This window comes from Chiroxiphia lanceolata, chromosome 18, assembly GCF_009829145.1.
Source record: "Chiroxiphia lanceolata isolate bChiLan1 chromosome 18, bChiLan1.pri, whole genome shotgun sequence".
In the NCBI taxonomy this organism is placed as follows: Eukaryota; Metazoa; Chordata; class Aves; order Passeriformes; family Pipridae; genus Chiroxiphia; species Chiroxiphia lanceolata.
The window spans coordinates 4,026,168-4,047,190 of NC_045654.1; the positions used below are offsets into that span (position 1 = coordinate 4,026,168).

Consider the following 21,023-nt stretch of genomic DNA (forward strand, 5'->3'; position numbering starts at 1 on the left):
ATCATTCACACACCTCACCAGAGACTGCAAGACACGTGTGACAATTTCTAATGAAACAAGCATTATGTGCTAAGAACACTCTTTCCTAGGAATTTGGTGGGGTTTTTCTCCCCCCCTGAATAAGCATCCTCAAAGCAGGGTAACTGATAGGAAAAAAATAATCAAAACATTTATGATCATCAAGTACTTTTAAATTCACGAGCTATCATTTAAATAAGTATATCACAGAGTAAAGCTCCTAAAAATACCAATTTTAGGTGCAACCTTCACCTCAATACAAAAGTAATAAAGCTCCTACAAGCCATCAATCAGTTTTGGCAGCAATGAACCATTACTAAGAAGTATTCACGTGGTTAAAGATATAATTTGGCATTTTAGCCATCCCTGCTTCTATCAACACAAGGCACAATTCGTATCCAAATTCTGAAAATTAAAAATTTAACACTGTAAGTTAATTTTAACCTCTCTATGAAACATGCACCTCCATAATTCTTATCTGGGTATAGAGCTCATAGCAGAGATTTCAGGGCTCACCGTGAGGGCTTGGATCTCTTCCTCTGCCTCAGCTGTTGTCTCCTCCAGCTCAGTTTTGGCTTCACGGAGCTGGTTCTCCAGGGCTGTCCGTGCTGCCTGCAGCCCAGTGATCTGAGATTCCCGCTCCTGCAGGGTCAGCTGCAGCTCTGTCAGCTGCCTCTTGAGTTCCAGCTTTTGTTCTTCATGCTCCAGACTAACCTGAAGAAGGAAAAAGTAGAAGATAAGTTACTAACAAAAATATGACCTTGCTTTAAGATGCCACTGCCATGTCTATCCCAAAAATCACGTCCTTGTAGATTGTTTCAGTTACTGAAAAGTGAAGGATGCAGCTTTGTCTGCTCCCTAAAAACTCCTGGTTTGCTTGGTAAGAGGTAAAAAGCAACCTGCCATTTTGAAACGACAAGGGCACAAGAATAGTTCCAGCTGTAACTCAAACCCCACATATCAAATGTTGATACAAAAAGTTGAAGCAGTTTGTGATGAACTTTCTACACTGAAACTGAGAGTCTTTAAAAATCTTTACTTGGGAAGCTCTAGGCATAAATGTCCATATTAATATTTATTCTTATGTAAATGTTATATACATTTTGCAAGTGACTTGCATATTTCATCTTCCCTTCAGATTCCTTTTAAAGAAAGCCACCAGGTCATCTGGCTCTGGGTTTACCTGAGTGGCTTCTGATGAAGGTTTTCTTGCAACATACTCAGGGATAAACATGTCATTTCATGGATAAGAAATGAACCACCAGCAGAACAGATCTCAGTGCTCAAAATCAATTCCAAACTTTAGCACCTTCTTCAAGCTGTCTGTTATCCCAAGGGAATCTGTCTGTTGTGCTGGAGATGCATGACAAGCCTGTCAGAAATCTTACACTGGTCCCAACCAGCTTCTGGTCAAACAAGGACATGGTTTTCCAACTCCTTTAGCTAAAGGCAAGATTTCAGTCTTAGCTAAAAATTAGTAGAGACTGGAGAAGGTAAACGAAGATCTGAAGTGAATCCAGACTAGTTGATACAAAACTAAAAATGAGGCACAGCTCACAAATCTTTAAAAATTTATATTTTCATATTACTGTAGGTTTTCTTTCCAAAAAAACTCAAAAAAAATGTGTGTGAAGCAACAGGTTTCCTGTTTTCTTACAGCAGTTCTGCTGTGTCCTTTGCTTTCTCTGCTGCAGACTCTAAGGCAATGGTTAATCTGATCATTGTACATAGCTGAGCTTTTATTCTCTACCCAGACAATACTCTAAGGATATTGTAGAGAAAAACCCACATAAATAAGATTCTGAGAAAGCAAGATGATCTGAAATCTCATATTCAGAATGACAAGTCCTTAATAACTACTTTTCTCTCCTTCTAATGAGCAATTTTTAATTTTTTTTTTTACGACTAGGGGGGAAAAAAAAAGGACTGTTAGACCAAACTAAATTAATACACTTTCAAATACCACTAAAACAACTTAATTCTAGTTCTCACTACATTACTCAAAATGGGATGCATTCAAGCCAGTTTGTTGGGAGGGACTGAAGCCAAGTTTTCACCTCTCTCAGCCGTGTCTCCAGCTCCAGCAGGCGGTTCTTGTCAGTGTGATCTTGGTGACTCATCTTTTCCAATTGTTCTTCTAATTTTCGGTTCTGGGCCTCTAACTTTCCAGCTTGTGTCTCCAAGTAGAACTTCTGTTGCCTGAGCTCTGAAATCATCTCCTCTTGGGCTTTCCTGATAGGAGAAACGCACAAGTGACAAACCCAAAATGTTCCCAACATATGTCCTTTCACTGGGGTGAAATAAGGAAGAACACAAGTTTCCTGTTAAGTAGAACAGTTCAGTTCATAGCTTAAATTCTACATCCCAGCTAAACATAAAAAATACTAGTGTATTCACCAACATATGCTCAGAGCACTAAAATGCCATGTTTGCAAGTTGCACAGACAAATGGATCTTGTACAGGGTAATCTACAACAATATTTGAACTACAGCTCATTCTCCTCATTTCTTCAGTTCCTTGTTATGTGTTTTTCTATGCAGGAAAAACAAATGCTAAGAAGAGTTGCTTTCTCACAATGTATTTCCATGAGATAAGAGGAATGAGATGCTGCAGGATAGGGGGTAGTGTGTTTGGGGTTGTTTGTTGTGGTCTTTTTTAAGTTGTGATGGATCTAGAACTTGACCTACACTGATGTGAAGTTTTGTTGTCTTTGATCAAATTCTTAATCTACAAAGTGAACAAAAGCAGTTACTTGTGTTCATAAGAATTTTGAGAGCTAGCAATGATTAACTACTACCATTTGAAATGCATACCCTCAAAAAAAAAAAAAAGTCTTTCTACATTATTTACAATTCCTGGAATCATGTTATCGTGCATTGGAAAATTCTGCCTCATAGTGTGCTTTCTACTTAGAAGCCTCACAAAGCTCTCCATATATTAATGAATTAATATTTTAAGAAGTTCACTGTGAGATAAGCTGTTATTAATCCCATCCCAGAGAAATTATGTGGGTTGCCCAAGATCAAATAGGAAGACTTAACAAAACTAAAAATAGAACTTTAGTCTTCTGACTCACATTTCTGTGCATTGCAAGCAAAACCACCCTTTCACCTTTTCTCTTTTTTTAATTTACCTCTACAGAGTATTGTCAGCCAGAACTGTCAAATGGTGTTATTTCATTTCCTACTGTTTACTGGGCTATCTTCTCAGGAACCTGATAATCATTGGTTTCCTCAGATACTGCTGGAACAAGAGCTTGCAGAGCTCCCCTCTCCTCTGAAGGGTTTAATCACCAGTTCTCCTCTTGATAAATGCTCAGATTAGCTGTAGCTTTTGTGCATCCAAAATGCAGTCCAACAACAATTTATGCATTTTCACCAGCCCAATTCACAAAACAAGCACAAAATCATTAACTATCTGCATGCATAATAAAGCAATTTTCTCTCAAAATGTTGCTAATTCTGTCCTATCTTCTACCAATCCTGCAAAGTTACGTCACTTGACAATACGTCTCTCAATAATCTATTCTAAGTCATATGTTAAAGTGTTATGATATGTTTTCCTTGGTTTTTATGGCTCTTCAGTTAAGTGTACTGCTCTCAGAGGGTGCATCCAGCTCAGCTAAGTTCTTACACTCAGTCAGACCAATGACTGTGACACTTGATCTTCCAAATGTTTCCCAGGTACACGTTGGGAAAACATTTATGTTTTATTTCAGGTTGAAGGTAAATTATGGCTTTGGTTGCCTCAACAAACTTCCTGGGTGATTAACTAGAGGTCATCTGGAGCATAAAGCAACGCAATTTAATTCCTCAGTTATTTCTGTGAATATTTTTGGCTGCTCAGGCTAAAATAACTTGCCAGATATTTGAAATACAATGAAAACTGGAGCCATTACATATCTGGAGGCATAATCACCACTGAAAAGGAATAAAACCAAGGCAGCTCTTTGCCAAAACTCATCCCTGTCTGATTCTATTCAATATTATAGGGGAATCTATCCAAGTGCTTCCCACAAGGGCACCACCTGACATTGCACCCAGCAGCTGATGGACACAGAAAACCTTTGTGCAAACAGCCAAAGCTGGTGGATCTCTGAACTCTGTAAGGGTATAAACTGCTTTAGCTTTGCCCTGCAGGATGTATCAAATAGTCCACACAGGATGGGATGTTTGTGAATGAAAGGTATTTAAAGTTTTCCAATTTCAATATCATGTGTTGAAAGGAATCAAGGAAAATATAAAATCTATTAGCAATATTTATGTTCAAAAATGGAATATATGCTTCTCCAGAGGTATTTTGGATATTAAAATTATTAGTATTCATTTAACATGTTTGGCCAACCAGCACAAATCATCTGCCTTAGGAAAGGCTCCAAAGTAAACACTCACTGTAATACAAACCAATTTTCCCAGTCATGTTTGAGGAAACACAAAATACACAGTGAGCCACAGGTATGTGAAGAACAAGCCTGTTTTTGAAAGCATATCACTGAAAACCAGGCAGGGAGCACAGCAGGCCTGCAAGAAAGAACCACTTTTACAGTGAGAATCAGAGAATCATTTAGATTGGAAAAGACCTTCAGGTCATCTTCCTGAGACCTGTTCAGCAGTGACAGCAGCTGCCACACTTACATGTTCCTCTGGGTAAAGAGGCTGCTGTTTGCTGCCAGTTTGTTGGCCTCAGACAACTCCACAATTCTCTGTTCCAGTGACCTGATCTTCGAGTCCATTGCATTGATCATCTGAAACGCAAGTGATCGTAAAAACAAAGTTTATAAAAAGTCTGAACTTTTTCTAGAAACAAGAAGAACTAAAAGAAGACTGAACAAATGGCCAGAAGAGCATCAAAGATGCAATTCCTGGAGCTATTTACAACTGCTTTTTGCTGCTTTAATATTAGGAAGAAAAGCAACTGCTATATTATCAAAATGAGGGGTGCACAACAAGATGCATGGCTAATTTTAAGGAAATATTCGTGAAGATACGCTGAATTAAAAAATCATGTCTTTTAAAATCAGCATTAATCAACGAATTTCCTTCAAAGCAGCTCAGCAGCTCTACAAAACCTCAAACAAGATTATCTTGCTTGAAATCAGTGTCAGAAAGCTACTCTTCAGCTGCTTTGATTTCCAATTCAACACCACATACCGCCTTCTGCTCAGCCAGGACTTTACATTTTTCACGTGCTTCTTCTTCATGTCTTCTGAGCATATTCTCAAGTGCTTCCTTATCTGCAAGATCTTTCTTCATCTGATTTTCCAACACCTAAATGAAGACATTTCTTTTGTCTAAATTATATCTGTTTCACTGGGCAAAGGGCAAGCAGAAAGAAAATCATGAAGATAGACAGATTTTTTTTTTTTTTTAAGCAGTTGATCATATCTCAAGCAAAATTAAACCCAGGATGCAATTCCATGAAATCCATGGAAGAGCAAACTCCAGAAAAAAGCATTCCCTCAATTATCCTTGAAGACTGAACTTGATGATGGAATTTTATAGACATGGAGCCAGCACAGATTTTTTAAAATTATTACTTTAAGTCATATAAACTCTGTTCAAGAACAGTTCCAGACTAATGCAAAAAAACCCCCAGAAAAACTCTCTACTCCAAAATAGGTACAATAGGGGAAATAAGAAAGTGCCCATCCTTTGGCTGCCCTACCAATATGGCTCAGAAGGAATCTGGGAGTTCCATAAATGCGGATGAGAAAGGCAACTGAGAACCACATGAATTCTTCCAGTTGGAGACACCAAATCTAACAGCTAAGTAAAAACCTTGTTTTTGTGACACAAATACCTGTCATCAGGAACAGGACTAAAGCAATTAATTGCTACACTTTTTAAAAAAATGCATGTCATGTATGCATGTCCAGAGCTCTAAATCAGTTGTTAACTAAAGGTCCCTCCCTTCAAAGAAATTTCTGAAGGCACAAATTCTGCTCACCACAGGATATTTTTTACTGTTCCGATTACAAAAACCCCATGTCCTCTTTCATCCCTTTGAACCTTTTTCATCTGGTTTCCTGATTTCTCCTCCTAAAGCCTCTAACATAGGTCCCCATAATACACTGGTTCTCTTTTTCTTTTTATTCATTTTATAATGCCTATCCTCTTTTCCAGCTTTTATATCACCACTTCTCCTTTCCCAACATCTACATCTGATCTTCCTGCTTTCTATCAATCACTCTCCTCTCATTGCTGATTACCAGATGCTCTGATCTACCAAAAAATCTTTACTTCTCTTTTTTTCCTTCATATTTCTCCCACAGAAATTTCTTCTCTCCTCTTAAATATCATGTCCTCTCACATTTAAGCCAAAATGTAGAATTAAGGTCCTAGATAAATGTACCAGATAAAGATTGTTTCTACTAAGAATAACCTGGTTTAGCAAAGATTCTTACAAAATGTATTTACTGCCTGTCATACTGTAAGCTCTTTAGAAAAAACCATAGCCAGTGCACATACTCCTATTTCCCAGCTTGTTTTTCCTAATTTTAGATGGTGTCTATGATTCTATTTCTAACTGTTTGTTAATGCTACCCTGGAAAAGACAAAAACAAAGTGGGTGGTTTCTGTGGCTTCTTGGCAGATGTTACAGCTCCAAGAGGATGGAATTCCAGAAACGCTCCAGTATTTGCTGCATTTAAAACTTGCAGGTAGGCTGAGTGAACACTCACAGAAAATCACCAGTAGGAACTGAAAGCTTCTTCGGGGTGTGAGATCTAACAGCATTAAGTATCATTGAGTCAGCAATAGTCAAATTACAATCACCAACTGCCTCCCTCTAGTTCTGACTTCCAATCCCAGCTGTCCTAATGCAGTGCTACAGACAGATGAGGTACAATGGCAGGGACTGGGAGAAAAGCTGATTTAGATCCCACTAAGCTCCCTGCACATTGCAATAGGGGTGAGCAAGAAGGTTACTCCTAGGACTAAACAATCAGAGCCTAAAGGCAACTGTTTTTCCCTGAACTCCTTCTACCCACAAAAGCTTGTAGGAAGATAAGATATTTTTACTTTGAGTTTTTCCTCATAGAATTGTTCCTTCTGTTTCAGCTGCAACTCCAGGTGTTGTGCTGCGATCTGAGCCTCACGATGCTTCTCCTCCAGCTCCTAAAAGCAGCAGAGATTCATATTCAGACACAAAGAAATAGTAGGTGCTGTGTGTATGTGTTACACAGGTATCAAACACTCATTCATTCTTTTTTTTAAGACTTCACACTATAAAAATCCCAAGACCAGGGCTGTCATATTAAACAAAACCTTATGAGAACTGCACATTTTCACCTTTAAGCTCTGCACGTTGCTGCTGACCCATCTACTGCAGTGCAGGTCCACTGCTAAGGACAAAGATTTCTACTTCCATGGTAAGAATCTCCATTTCCCAGTAAAATATTCTCAAAGATAGGCCAAGGACATTTGGTGAAAACACACAGTTATAAACATTTTATAGCTGCAGTGGCATCACAGGAAGTTCAGATCTATTTTTACCAAGGTCTCTCACTTGTTTTCTCACAGAAAACCTCAATAAGGGGCTACTGCTGTCAATGCTTTTCATTCTGCATTCAGAGTGGGAATAGCATTTACTTTGCTATATTCCTCAGACAAATGTTGTCAGAACAACTATTTATAAATTGCTTGGAAAATGAAAAGTGCAGGATGCAAGATACATGGTGGAACTTGCCAGAACATTTTTAACCTCTTTGTTTCACATTAGATAGTTTCAGCCGTGCACAGCAAGGATTTAAGCCATTTGTAACTCAGAAATCAGCTGTTTCTGCTGTCTGACTATGTTATTTGGGGTATATCTATAATCAGCTTTCAACAGGACACCTCACAAGAGCTGGGCTTACAACTTCATGCTCATTCATTGTTGTATTTGCCACTCCAACAATTTCCCTGGAACAAGAGCAGCTCCAGGTCTGTCATTCACTACCACTGGCTTGACTCTTGCATAGACAAGTTGAGGTGTTGGGCTTCATCCAGGTCTCCTGTCTGCCTTCATTACTGCATAGCACAGGAAAATTTCCTGATATAGGTGTGTACTTTAGCACTTTTCATATTAATTTCATATTCTCTTTTCTGATCTTCCTCATCTTGAAAATATATGACTTTTTTTGCAGTAATTTGCCATAGACCTCTTTTTCCAGAAGTGAGAATCAAAGAGGAGGTTCACCAAAAGTAGGTCATCTCCAGTGCCTAGTCCCGACACTTCTGCACAGAATGGAGATTGCTGCTTTTTGCAATTGAAATATGTCTCCCAGCAACAAGAGGGACAACTCACCTCCTCCAGAAGCCCACACGTTTCAGGTCCTGGCAGAGAATCAGACAACCAGATCAGCAGCAGCTTCAAAGCCACCAGCATCAGACTGCTCATACTGTGGCAGAAGCTTCACCAGTTCCTGCAGTGGCACTTAACAGCCAGAGTGGGCTCAAAAAGGTAAATCTCTTACCATTCCAGTTCTCACTCACTATTCTCTGTGTAGCACTGACTTTGTGTTTGGCATCACAGCACTGATCTACATGTTCAGACAGTAATAAGTATCTTCTCTGACTTGTTTCTTGCTTCTTATTCAATCCATTACAGGCAGATGAGCTGGTACTTCTCTGATACTGCTACATGAGTGTATGTGAAAACAATGCCTTTATTCAGCAATACCTACCTTACTCTATGCATCTTCAACTCCCTTCTTACCTTTTTATACTTTCTATACCAGGAAAAGTCAAGTGTTTGAAAAGATCAGCTAGAGGGGAGGTACAGGGTAGGAGTGCAGAAAGAAGAACACCAGTACCCTGTGCTCCCAGGTCAGAGTTGCAAGGGACTAGGAAAGACTGCAGGAATATTTCTTCAGCACCTGTTTGACTTCTTCATAAAATACTTTTGTGCCTCCCCAACACTGTGTCAGAACTCCATGGAAACTATCTATAAGAAGAGCTAAACATATCCCCTGGTGTAAAACAATTACTCGATATTTTTGCATTCCCTTCCAGTTTCTCCTCCACAGAGAACATAATCAAAACCAAGGAACAATTCCCAAATATACACAGGAGGCTTATGAAACAATTCAAAGTTTTACACTATTTCTAAACATAAAATTGGCTCTGTGCCCAGCATAGTCTCCCACTTACCATGCACTCGTGCTACCAAAACAATTTGAAAGGAACAGCACTACTAAAGAACCGATTCTACCTTTTTCTGACAGCAATCAGGCATTCTGGTGTTAAAGTCTACATCCCCAGAACAAGCCTGGGTCATCTCTTGACTCTAAATATGCTTATTTATACATTTCCATTTGGCCTTCCTCAGGTGTGTCTCTGCTCAGGATTCCTACCAATAAAATGTCACCTTTTTTTTCCTTGTCATATTGGCAACACACAAAGAGAGCTCATGAGGAACGCAAAGTAAATTTAATTATTCCACTATAAAATTATGCTTCCTGTCCCAGGGAAGCAAAAGTATTAGAAACACCCTCTGCTTGGTTCACTGGAGACTGACATACTAACTTACTATAAAGATTTAATAGGTTTAAGCAGGAGAGAAACAATAAATTGCCAACAGAGAAACATGTGGGTGAAAATGGTTTCCTGACAAATATTATCTTTGGAGATGAATAGTTTAGATGACTAACTTCTCTCTGCTTCAAAACATAAGCATTTCAAATAGATCTGACCTCTAAATTCCTCTACAATTTAGTTTAAAAGATAGATATTAATGGTTTTGTTGTTGCAGTATCCTGTCCTGAGAATATTTTACTTCTGAAACAATCACTAGGTAAAATAATTTAAATATTACTGTGTTGACTTAAGAGTGCTCTCCCTGAGACAACTACAATTTTGAAGAAGTATTAAGACTAAAAGTACAGGAGTAAGTTTGTAACTACAGGTGCAAGGAGAGTGTGAGTGCTTAAGCTTTCTCCAGGATGACTGACAGAAGAAAGAAATCCCTTTATTCAACAATTTCCACCTTATTCAATGCAATTCTATGGCTTCTGATTCTTTCCAACCCCTTTCTTACAAACTCTCACGCTCGAAGTTTCATTTTCACCTCTGCTCACCAGAATTTTCTCTGCCATCTGTTGAATCTGTTGAGATTTAGTCTGAATATCTTCCTTCAGGCGGTTTTCTCGTCGTTCCACAGTCTCTAATCTCTTCACTTGATTCTCCAGAGAATGGCGCCGTTCCTGTAGAGCAATTATGAGCTGCCATTTAGGCCATTCAACTCTGCACTAGCACAAAGCAAGGAGCAGTTTCGAGAAAAAAATTCGGCTGAAGCAGTCAATATACATGGTTGGCTTCTGTATTTTAAATCCTCATCATGCCTCAAATCCCTTAGGTAACCACATGTCCTTATTGACTCCTCACTCAAAATAAAAAATCTCTCAGCTTTTTTCAAAGAAAAGTATCTTTTTTAACTAAAAATGGATTCATGTCTAACACTTTCCCCTGAAGAGTTACTACAGGAATACACATTGTTCAGAGTCATCCAGATGAGGGTTCCTAAATTGATGCACATCCCAATAACTCATTTACTTTGGACAGACATTCTCCACTCACCTCCGCTTCAAGTAATTTCTTCTTCATGCTTTCATTAGAATCTTCCCTGTTCTGCAGTTTCTCCAACTCCTTCTCAGCTCTCTCCTTTGCTTGACGGATATTCTGCAGAAGCTCAGTTGCCTCTGAGCTGGCTTTCACAGCCTGAAGGTCAAAAGAAAAGAAAAGAAAAGGTATTATATGAAAAGCACACACAAAAAATTTGGTGTGTGAAAGCTTCATAACCTCAAGGTGGTCAACATTCTGAATAAATCCACTACAGAACTTTGACCTAACTGTCTAAATTAAGACAAGGACAAACATGTGTGGGAACCCAAATTCTAACTTCAATCACATAATTCTAACTTCTGTTTCACACACACACAAAAAAAAAAAATTAAAATCCAGGAGATGCACGGGTTTGTCTTATTGAAGACTTGCTATACTTTCTACTATACAGAAACTTGCTATACTGCAAGTTTCTACTTGACTCTATGTCTTGACAGTAAAGTCTACCCCCCAGTTCAGCTCAAGTTCTTGGAAAGAACTCACAAAATAATCTTACTAAAAGATCAGGAGAATAACCCGTCAGCCTAAAGATAATTCCTTAGCATCAATGCAGGGAGACAAGAAGACGGGATAAAACATGATTGTTTTGAAATATTACAAGTACTATTTCTATATAGTTTTGACCTCCATGAATAATAACCCTTGAAAAAGGCCCCTCTCAGGAGGTGCCAAGTGTGAAAAGCTTGCTCAGGGGATTATTATGACAACCCCTTTCTCTTCTGTTGAAAGATTCCAATAAGACTGTTCTTACAGTGATGACTGACCATGACAGCAAACATTAGATATTATTCAGCATACATTGTTAAGGTGTTTTAAAATTCTGCTGTGAATCCTTATTGTTCAATACTTTTACTGTGAATAACTGAACTCTTAAGTGACTTTGCAATTAAAGCAATTAAACCAAGTCCAACATGTATTTTAATAGTGAGCTAAAACCAGTTGAACTCTGTCTTCAGAAGCAAGGGAGCAGTGCATTGCCCATGGCATACCCATTAAATGAGAATTTCTCTACACTACTCCAGTTCTGACTCAGCTTCATTTGTAAAAATAAACACTGTTGACATGTCTCAAGAGCCAAAAGCATATTGAAAACACCAGTGATTTCAGATACCAGTTCCCACCCCCCTTTCCTTATCATCCCCCATGCTATGACTAATTCTATTTTTGAGGGTAAAACAAAGTGCATCCCTCCTCTCCATTAAGGTTTCACTGGAAAGTCTCGTGGAAAATTCACTTTCACCACCCAGATGTTACCTTTGTCAGCTTTTCCTGCAGCTCTTGGATTTTGGCCTGCTGCTCTGTATTGATCTGCAGTTAAATAAAAAGACGGAGGGAAACAGTCATAAAACCAAAAAGGAAAAAATGCTCTCTGCTGATGATACTGTATTTATTTTAATTCACTTCCCAAAAACCTTTGTTTCTCCCTATAAATTCCAACACATCAAAATGGTCCTTGGCCAATCTATTCCCACTTTGCTAACTTCTGCCTGACGTCAAATTTTGGCCACCAAATAGATTGTTCAGTGTGAGAATATGCAGAATTCTATTAGGTTTTCATTTGCTGTTCTTTATGAATAAAGAAAGCCCTTGTGCATCCCCAATTTCACTCCTAACTAGGATGACACATAAAGGCCTGTCTTTGCCTGGCTTCTGAACACAATCCATTACGAACAGGTTATCCAGAGACAGCTTTATATCAAATCAGAAAGAACAGTGAATCACACCAAGACAAAGACATTTTAAAAAATGAAATGAAATGAAATAGGGAGGGTTGAGAGGCCGTGCATGTCACAGACTACCCAAAGGCATTCTTGGTTTCTGTGCATAATATGAAAGACTCAGCAAGCAAACTCCAGGACACTGAAGTGAACATACCTTCTCCAATTTGCAATACAACTCTCCTGCTTCATTTTTTCCTTGATCTTTAACCTGTAACTTAAGTATAAAATACATCAAAATCTCAGGAAAAGCTGTAGTACATTGTGCTTCTATCCAGTCGTGGTATTTAAACACTAGGAGTTACACAAAGTTGAAGTCACTCTATTTTGAGGGCACAACTGGAAAACATTTTGCATTAGTTGTACAAACCACACTAATCTTTGAAGGATATCCCCCCCCAACTCATGTGTGAGTGTGTCAAACAGCACTAGGAATTCAAGCAAAGCATCAGCCCTGTGTCTCCCACGAAGCCTAAACTACCTTTTGCAATTTGTTGTGACATTCGGCAGCTTTACGTTTGAATTCTTCAGCTGCCAGTCGGGACTCTCTCAGCTCTGACTCGTAGAGGTCACTGCGCCTGCGAGCTGAAATCAGATCCTCTTCCAACTGATTCATCATCAACCTCATTTCTTCAACTTGAGCTTGATATTCCTGTAGTTGGGGTGGAAGGGGAGGAGAAGGTATTACGTTTTAGAGGTAAGAGGGGAAACGCTTGGAGCAGCAGATCCCAGAATATTGATTACAGGCAAGAGATGAGTTTAAGAGGATGTGGAAGAAAGGTAAAGTACAAAATAAAACAGTAAAAACTAAACAAAATAACATCAATGGTGTTCTGGTTTGAGTCTTGCCATTTTCAACTCAATACCTCGTAAAGTCAAAATATTGACTTTTTTAAGAGTGCAGGAACACATAGATACATCTACACACAAATGATAAAAATTACTTACATTTCTAAGTTCTGAAACAGAAATGTGCCTTTGAGTTGATGTCTCTACTAAATGCCCAGATGCTGCCTCAAGATCTATTTTCTCAGGCTGATAACATGACAGTTATCACAGATCTGCACAGCTTGGGTAAACGGAAAGAAGGAGAAGCAGAGGGGTAGCACACTGTGCCATCAGCTATTTTCTCTTGACAGAGTTAAAAAGGATCACACTGCTCTGCATGGGAGACAACCTAAAATCAAATATCATCTTAGAAAAACTATCTATAAATCACATTGCCCATAGAAGATATTTTTCTATATAGGCAGAAATAAAGATTCCCCTTGCAGGAGACTACAAGATAGGGCATTTGGATGGGGAAGATGGGAGAAGAAAAGAATTTGAATTGACTATCTCAATGACACTGGGAACTCAAACTGAGACTAGCTCAAGAGATTGCTTCTCACATGTTCACTGGATAAAAAAGATTTTAATCATGTTTATTTAGCATTTACTAAGTCCTGTAAGTATACATTTCATAAAATTACTCTAAAGTAAAGGAAAAAAAAACAAAAAAAAAACCAAAAAAACCCAAAGTATTTTTTATGAAGCTGAGAACAAGTAGAAAACAAGCACATCAAGAGCTAGGAACAAAGATTATGAAGGACTGACAGTGGGGGAGTCTCTCTTTCTTTCCATTTTAATACCTTACAATACGCCTGACTACCCCCATATGCAGAAGAGTAACTGTCTCGTGACAGACTCAGGTTTGTCATCGCTCCCCCAGACAGGCACTGCCTTCAGCTACAAAGGGACTGCAGGAACACTGACCCCAGGGGCAGCCCCTGACTCTCCAGCAAGGAGAGCTTATGCAGATATTTAAAGAAGCTGGGCCTTTAACAAATTGCTTTCCTATCCCTTTGGCAGAATGGCTCTTTGCTTTGTAACCCCAAAATTGGTTCTCCGGTTTGTAAGGAAGACAGGGACCTACTCTTTCCAGTTAGCCTCCTGTGGATGACCTTATTTTCTTGCTGGAAAGAATTAGAGCCTTTTGATAATAACTAAGCATATATTAACTCAAACATTCTTTTCATACAAATAAATTTGTGAATAAAAAAGGCAGAACTGTTTGAAGGAATACATGTCCTGCTGAGAAAGCATAATTTGTTAAGACTTCCTAAAATACTGGGGTTTTATATCAGTAAGCACTTGACCAAAGAATTACAAGTATGACTACAGTTGCCACTGTGACAATGAGTGTTTGGGAAGGGAGGAGAATGGGGGAGGAGAAAAGAAGGAAGAAGAAGAGATAGTTAGTGATATTTCAGGTTTTCTTGTTTCATCACATTTGAAAGATTATCTTTGAATAAGTCTCATGATCAGGTCAGAGGAACAGGCCACATCACTCCAGGCAACACAGAACAAACCTCTCAGATATTCACTGGTCAGAGTTTAAGAACTTAAGTGCATATTAGTGGACAGGCAAAGCTCAGGGCATGTACCTGAAGCAAATCACATCAGGGAACTACATACAAATGAGTGGGGCTCTCAAAAAATACAGATTCTGAGCTGTTGCAAGTACATCTGCTCATACAGATCTTCATCAAGTAACAGCCAGAGCACAGGTTTAGTTAAAACAAAAAAAAAACAAAACAAAACAAAAACCAAACACACACCCCAAACAAACAAAAGACCCCACAAATCCACCACACTCTTCTATTCAAGTACCTGAGGTCAAGTTGAACCTACAGCCTTGCCCTGAAAATACCATGTGCCTAAGTATTAACTTTTGAAGGTTCTGATTTGCTGTTGATTTGACTTGTTCTCTCTCAGGTTTCAGGTTTTCAACAGGAAAACCCTAAAGGGACTATTCCATCTCATCTCCCAGTTCCCTCTGACTTAAAAATCATGGTCCAAGTTAATGGCCAAGATCCACCTGCTCGTATGAGTCAGCACAAATATCTCAGCATTTTTTGTTGCTCTTGTCTTTCAGAAAGCTCAGAAGATCACCCCAGATATGAAAGCCTGCAGGATATTACAGATTCATTTGTTGACCTCAGCAACATTTTTATGTCATTGTGAATCTTCACAAGCCAAATTAAGAGATTCTGGGACAAAGCATTTGATTAAAAATTACTTGCATTATGTTTCCTCTGTTACATGTGTCTGTACTGCCTAAGAATCTACGGGTATTTATAATCATCAAAAATGTTCCACATTTCAGTATTTAAAGCAACTTTTCAAGCAAAGCACCAGAACAGAGAGCAGGGAGCTTTAGATCCCTTGTATTACATAAAACAACCACCCAGAAGAATGCAGGAGAAGTCTATGGAGGCCTGATACATCCAGAGGGTTGAGTTTGCATTTCATTACTTTTTACATAAGAGCTTCTTATGTCTGGAGAATTATTACCAAGGTTTCTGGGCTTCCTTGTCTCAAATGCTTTGAAATGAGTCAGTTACCATTTGTAAAGTGCTTTGAAGATGAAAACCAACAGACAGTTGCAAAGAATTATTTGAATGCTACAGCAAATTTCAGTTTCTTTTTCTCAATGCAGTATGTTGCTGTTAATTCATAAAACTGAATGAGTTTTGTCTTGTAAATAATTTTAAATCCTAAAAATGTCCAAATTTGGGCATATTTTCATTTAATTTTGACTTTTTTTTTCCCTTATGAACAATCATATGGATTAATGAATTTTGAACATTCCTCTAGTGGACAAAAAAATTATTAATTTCTCCTTTGCAAATAGATTAAATTAGGAAAAGAAGAGTTAGGTAACACACATTCTATTTTGAAAGACTATTAAGCATTTTAAATGGCCAGATAAGAAAGAAGAAAAAAAACCATCACAAAATAAAGGCTGGCTCAGTTCTCTCCCAGGTGAAGATTCATTAACTTGTTGTGAAATTTGCATACCTTAACCATTTTAAATTGATAGCTCGTTTCTAATGCAGTATATTAGTAAAGCATTGCAACTTTCTCCTAAGCTGGTTTTATAGACGAAGTCCTCTCAGGACTAGGAAAAGAAAAACCTGAAGTTTGGAGTCTGTGCTTACTTGCAAAATACACAAGTGGAATTTTGTTGCTTCCTCTGTCGTTTAGGAACCCATGTGAAAACACACAGATTGGGAGTCTACCAACATCAAATGTCATCCTGGCACCAGAGCTAGAATATGCCAAGAATGCCTGTTTGTGGCCAGCCACCCTGCTCCCCAAAGAAGCAGGAATACCTGTTCTTTGATCTCTTGCAGTTTTCGGCTTTGCTCTCTGATATCATGAAGGAGCTGCAGTGCCTTATCATCTTCCTGAGACACCTCCATCCGTGCCTGCTCCAGGCTTCGCTTTAAGCTCTGCAGAAAGCAAAATGTTCAATACATAGTCTTTGGTTTTTCAAATGGTTGTATAATGAAGATCTTTAGTTACACAAATGCCTCCTCGACTGCAGTGAGGCGTCAAAATAATAATAATAATAAAACCAAAAAAAAATTAAAAAAAGAAAAATTGAGGCACCAGTGATGGAACTCTAATGAAATTCATGGCCAGTGCTGCTCCTATCTGAACAGAAGCAGCCCATTTTTACAAACACTGTTTACTCAAATCTTGGTTCAAATATCTACTTCCTCACATCAGGTTTAGAGACAAAAACCAAACACAGATCACAAAAGGCATCCATTATTGACAGCATTTATCTATATTTTATCCAGCACTATTAATTCACAACCTAGACACAATCCTTCAACTTCATGTTACTTACATTTTTCTTGTTGCTGTTAAGTGAGTCAAATGCTTTAATCATTGTTAAACTTCTACAAAGAATAGAAGAGCTGAGTATGTATCTCACCACACATCTTACCTGCAATTTGGACCTACCAGTGGTCCTCCTATCAACTGAGTATTATTCTTCAATAGAGAGATATAAACTGAATTTTATTTATTTACCTAGTAGCATTTGGTATGGTAAAACTCAGCCCCGTTTTGAGATGTGCTTCCCAACAAACCAACCCATCAGAAATGGTTTTCAATTCTCTGAAAGAGAGTATTATCTACACTTCTGTTCTTGGTACAAGAGAGGAAACATAATTGTATATCCAACTGAAAATACAGAGACTATTGACTAGAATGAAAATATCCTCACTGGAATCTTGCCAGGACAACTGGGCAGACATTCCAGCTCCCATGAAAAATGCCAAAGGATCTTTGAAGGCATGGTTTTGCAGTCTCATTTTTATATTCTACCTGAAAAATAGCCCCTGTCCTACAACCTTCCCTGACATTGTGCTGGGGAACTGGATCAGTGTGAACTCAGGACACCACAGATGGAGGCAACACCATCGCTTCCTAATCCCATTTGTTTCTGAAGATTTCTGTCTAGGCACTGATTAGGCCCCTTCCTCTTCTGGCTAAGAAACCTGCAAGAAGTCAAACCCAAGCATGTTCTAGCACAGCCAGTAAGACAAACATCACAAATAGTTTCAGCAAGACCAGGACAGTAGTCACTCCTGCATGATCTAAGCACATGACCATGAAACAACGCTCGAATAAAACTATCAAGCAAGCTTTTGCAAACAATTCAGGGCTCCATGTTCAACAGATATCCCCTCACACATTATTTTCTCTCCATCAAGTACCCCACTGAAAGCACGATGGAAGAGAAAGACAAAGACCACCAAATTTCAGGCCTTCAGCTCTGGAAGGACTGGGGTAAGGGCTCACACTGCATTCTGTGATATAGGTGGCCAGGTCCTGCTCCAGGAGGGATCGCTGGGTCTCAGAGGCTTTCAGTTCCACCTCCTTTTGGCTAAGTACAGCCTCCACCTCTGACACTCTCCGGTGCAACCGCGTCATTTCCTGCTCCATCTGCAATAAATATCAAGAGGTTATAAAGGGGGGCTTCACAAGCTTTGTTAACTGCTACATTCAGAGCTCTGTTTGTAAGGAATTTGTCTCCAAGAGACTTCTAAGCTATGTTTCTCCAAATGGTGTTTAAATTCCGATACCATTGTCTCTGCTCCAGGAATGCACAGTTCTTCTTAAGGACAAGTAGTAAGTCTAAGTCACCCCATTCATTCAAGCTGCTTGTTCATATTCAGTCATTCTTCGAACCCCAGTTAGCAAAGAAGACACAATCATTTTTCACCTGACTTGCAGAGATGGGTCACTTTAACCTTATCCCAAATCCATGCTGGACCAGAAGATGGTTTCCCCCCATCTCCTTGTCAGGAGCAAATGGTCAAATCCAGAACAGAGCAGGGAGAAAAGTAATGGAACTCTCATAAAAGTCTCAAACAAGCAGTAAAGTGTTAAAAGACTCCACCAGGTTCCCTTTATTGGAGCACAGCAACTGTTATGAGACGTTCACCATAAGCAGTGACGTGACAACAGTTATATGAGCAGGAGCTGATGAGTGAGGAAGAGCCCCTCAGAACAGTACTGGGGTAACTGCTGGGATGAAGAGGCACGGCCTGCAGGAAGCAGCAGTCGTCTGTGTCAACGCTGGGAAAAGGACAGTTTAAAATCCAGAGCCGCTTCTTGTTAAGATAAAAGTATCTAGAGCAACAGCATGGTCTAAATTCATCTCCCTTTGTACTGGACAGGAAGCCACCTCTCTGAAGGAAAAGCACTTTGCCCACCACGAGTCTGGATGATCAGCAGCATCTGACAGATCCCTGGACATACAGTGGTTGCAGATTCCTGGAGCAATGGAGATGGCCAATCGCATAAATAAATACCTTGTGACACTTGTCCTGGGCGTCTTGGAGTTCTTTGCTCTTGAGAAGAAGTGTCTTTTCCATGGAGCTGACCTTGGCTGGAGAATCCACACTTGAAAAAACAGATCTAAAAGAGCAAAGCCAAACAGCACATGAATATGGGCAAAAGGTAACAGAAATCTGATTCATGCAGCCTCTGTAAAGTCATTGTGTACTTACTTATCCCGGGATAAAAGAAAGGTGCAGCAATTCCAGTCTAACAGCCATCATTTCAGATCAAACATACCATAAAAGCTGATGACAGTATATCATTATTAAATAATCCACGTGTACTTCTATTTACAGTATTAATATTTTCCATCAGTGGATATGTCACAGTGCAAAACAATAAATCACAGCAGCAGCATTGCATAATTTGTAGGGATTTATAAGTGCAACAAAAGCAAAGCATAAAGCCAAAGTAACCTTTTGAAAGACAACAAATTTCCAGAGAAATGCTTTTTGTTTGGTACTTTATTTTTAAACAGGTTTTTAAATTATCATCGAACTATAAAAGCCCTAAAAACTTCAACATTTCATAATCTGCACCACAGGAAGAAGAGTTTAATATCCTTAGTTACATTCAGTGAATCAAAATTGAAACTTTCCTAACCCAATTCGTACGATCCCTACAAACTCAATCAATATCAATATGATTAGTCACACTGCAGAACTTCAGAGTTCCACTTAGAAGTAATTCTTTTTCATGAGGCACAACTTAACTGCACTGTTCAAAACAATTTGACTCCAGAAACCTGGGGGAAATATTTACTTATTCTTAAGCTTTCTGTCTAATTAGGACTCAGCATTTAAGAAGTTACCGTTTCTGTTAGTCTAAATTCCTTCTAGAAAATGATAGGAAGCCACCTGATGTTTGGCAGCATATTTTTAGTGCTTTGCAGTCTTAAATATGCAATCTGCAACCAAAAAATTAAGTACACGCATCAAAACATAATTTTAAAAATCACATTCTCCCTCGCATGAAATGATTCAAACTAGATATTTGAGCAGTTAGTGATGGAACCGGTGTTAACTGATAGATCAAAACGCAGGAGCACAATGAAGGTGCTAATAAAAGATCACACGGGCTGCCCACACATTGCTTTCTGCTTCTCCTGGCCACAGTTTGGTGTGCAGCCAGCTATCCCCACGGAGAGAAAGGAGCTTTGAGCAGCTCTCTGCATATAGCCACACACCCACACACAGCAGCACAGGCTCCTCTTAACACCAAGGAAAGTTTCGTTCCATCACCACCATTTTCTGAGAAAAACCTACTCCTTAATCCAACTGGATATGGCAACATAGGCACAGGAAGAGAGACGGGGATTCTGATGAAAATGCTGCAGCAACATCTCTGTATCAAACAGATCGTCAGCACCACCACCTCAGGCTGTCATTAGGAAACACCGTTGTGGTATCAGCAAACAAACACAGCAAAATCCACCAGTGCTGCCCTGAGAGGTCAAATATTAGCACCTCTTCAGAAACCTGATATGGAAAAACTTAGAAGAAAGAATCCTGCATGTCGATGATACAGATATGATCAGGACTTACTAAAAAAAAAAAATAAATGTTTAAAATTAATGCTTTTATACAGCATTCCTTTAGTCCTGGTCCAATCAATCTGATCCGTCAAATTACCATATTTAAAAATCAATTTATAAAGCGTGTCTATACTCCTACAGAGAAAAGGCAACCATCTGAGAAAGATGCATATTAAATTCCATAACAGCTGGGTGTACAAACAAGGCTAAAAATGAATAGTTGAGAAAAGCAGCCTAAAAATACAAATTAAAGCTCACATTAGCTAAAAAAGACACTAAGGAATCTGCTTTCAAATGTTAATCAAATATATGTAAATAGCTGCAAATATGTACTGAGACAAGTCTGAAAATCTTCTTATAATAAAAATGTATTTTTACAGGTCTGAACTGTACGGGCTGAAGCAATCTTTTTTTCAATTATAGTTTCAGCCTTAGCCATCACCTTTTCAAACCTGAGGCATTACCTA

General features: G+C 38.8%; 1 protein-coding gene across 9 annotated transcripts in view; it reads right to left on the bottom strand.

Moving 5' to 3' along the window:
* The window catches only part of CIT (citron rho-interacting serine/threonine kinase), a 74,883-nt gene that overhangs the window by 30,696 nt on the left and 23,164 nt on the right, over nt 1-21,023 (bottom strand). For 6 of the 9 annotated variants that reach the window (XM_032705586.1, XM_032705581.1, XM_032705578.1 and 3 more), the window contains 13 exons: nt 18,995-19,100; nt 17,979-18,122; nt 16,496-16,615; nt 12,820-12,990; nt 12,496-12,555; nt 11,875-11,928; nt 10,576-10,716; nt 10,077-10,202; nt 7,039-7,134; nt 5,170-5,286; nt 4,654-4,763; nt 2,076-2,250; nt 535-732 (listed from right to left, as the gene is read on the bottom strand). In XM_032705586.1, the coding sequence (XP_032561477.1) occupies nt 535-732; nt 2,076-2,250; nt 4,654-4,763; nt 5,170-5,286; nt 7,039-7,134; nt 10,077-10,202; nt 10,576-10,716; nt 11,875-11,928; nt 12,496-12,555; nt 12,820-12,990; nt 16,496-16,615; nt 17,979-18,122; nt 18,995-19,100 (1,618 nt within the window). The remainder of the gene's footprint in view (nt 1-534; nt 733-2,075; nt 2,251-4,653; nt 4,764-5,169; nt 5,287-7,038; nt 7,135-10,076; nt 10,203-10,575; nt 10,717-11,874; nt 11,929-12,495; nt 12,556-12,819; nt 12,991-16,495; nt 16,616-17,978; nt 18,123-18,994; nt 19,101-21,023) is intronic. The other 3 variants (XM_032705583.1, XM_032705582.1, XM_032705585.1) reach the window with 1 other exon arrangement.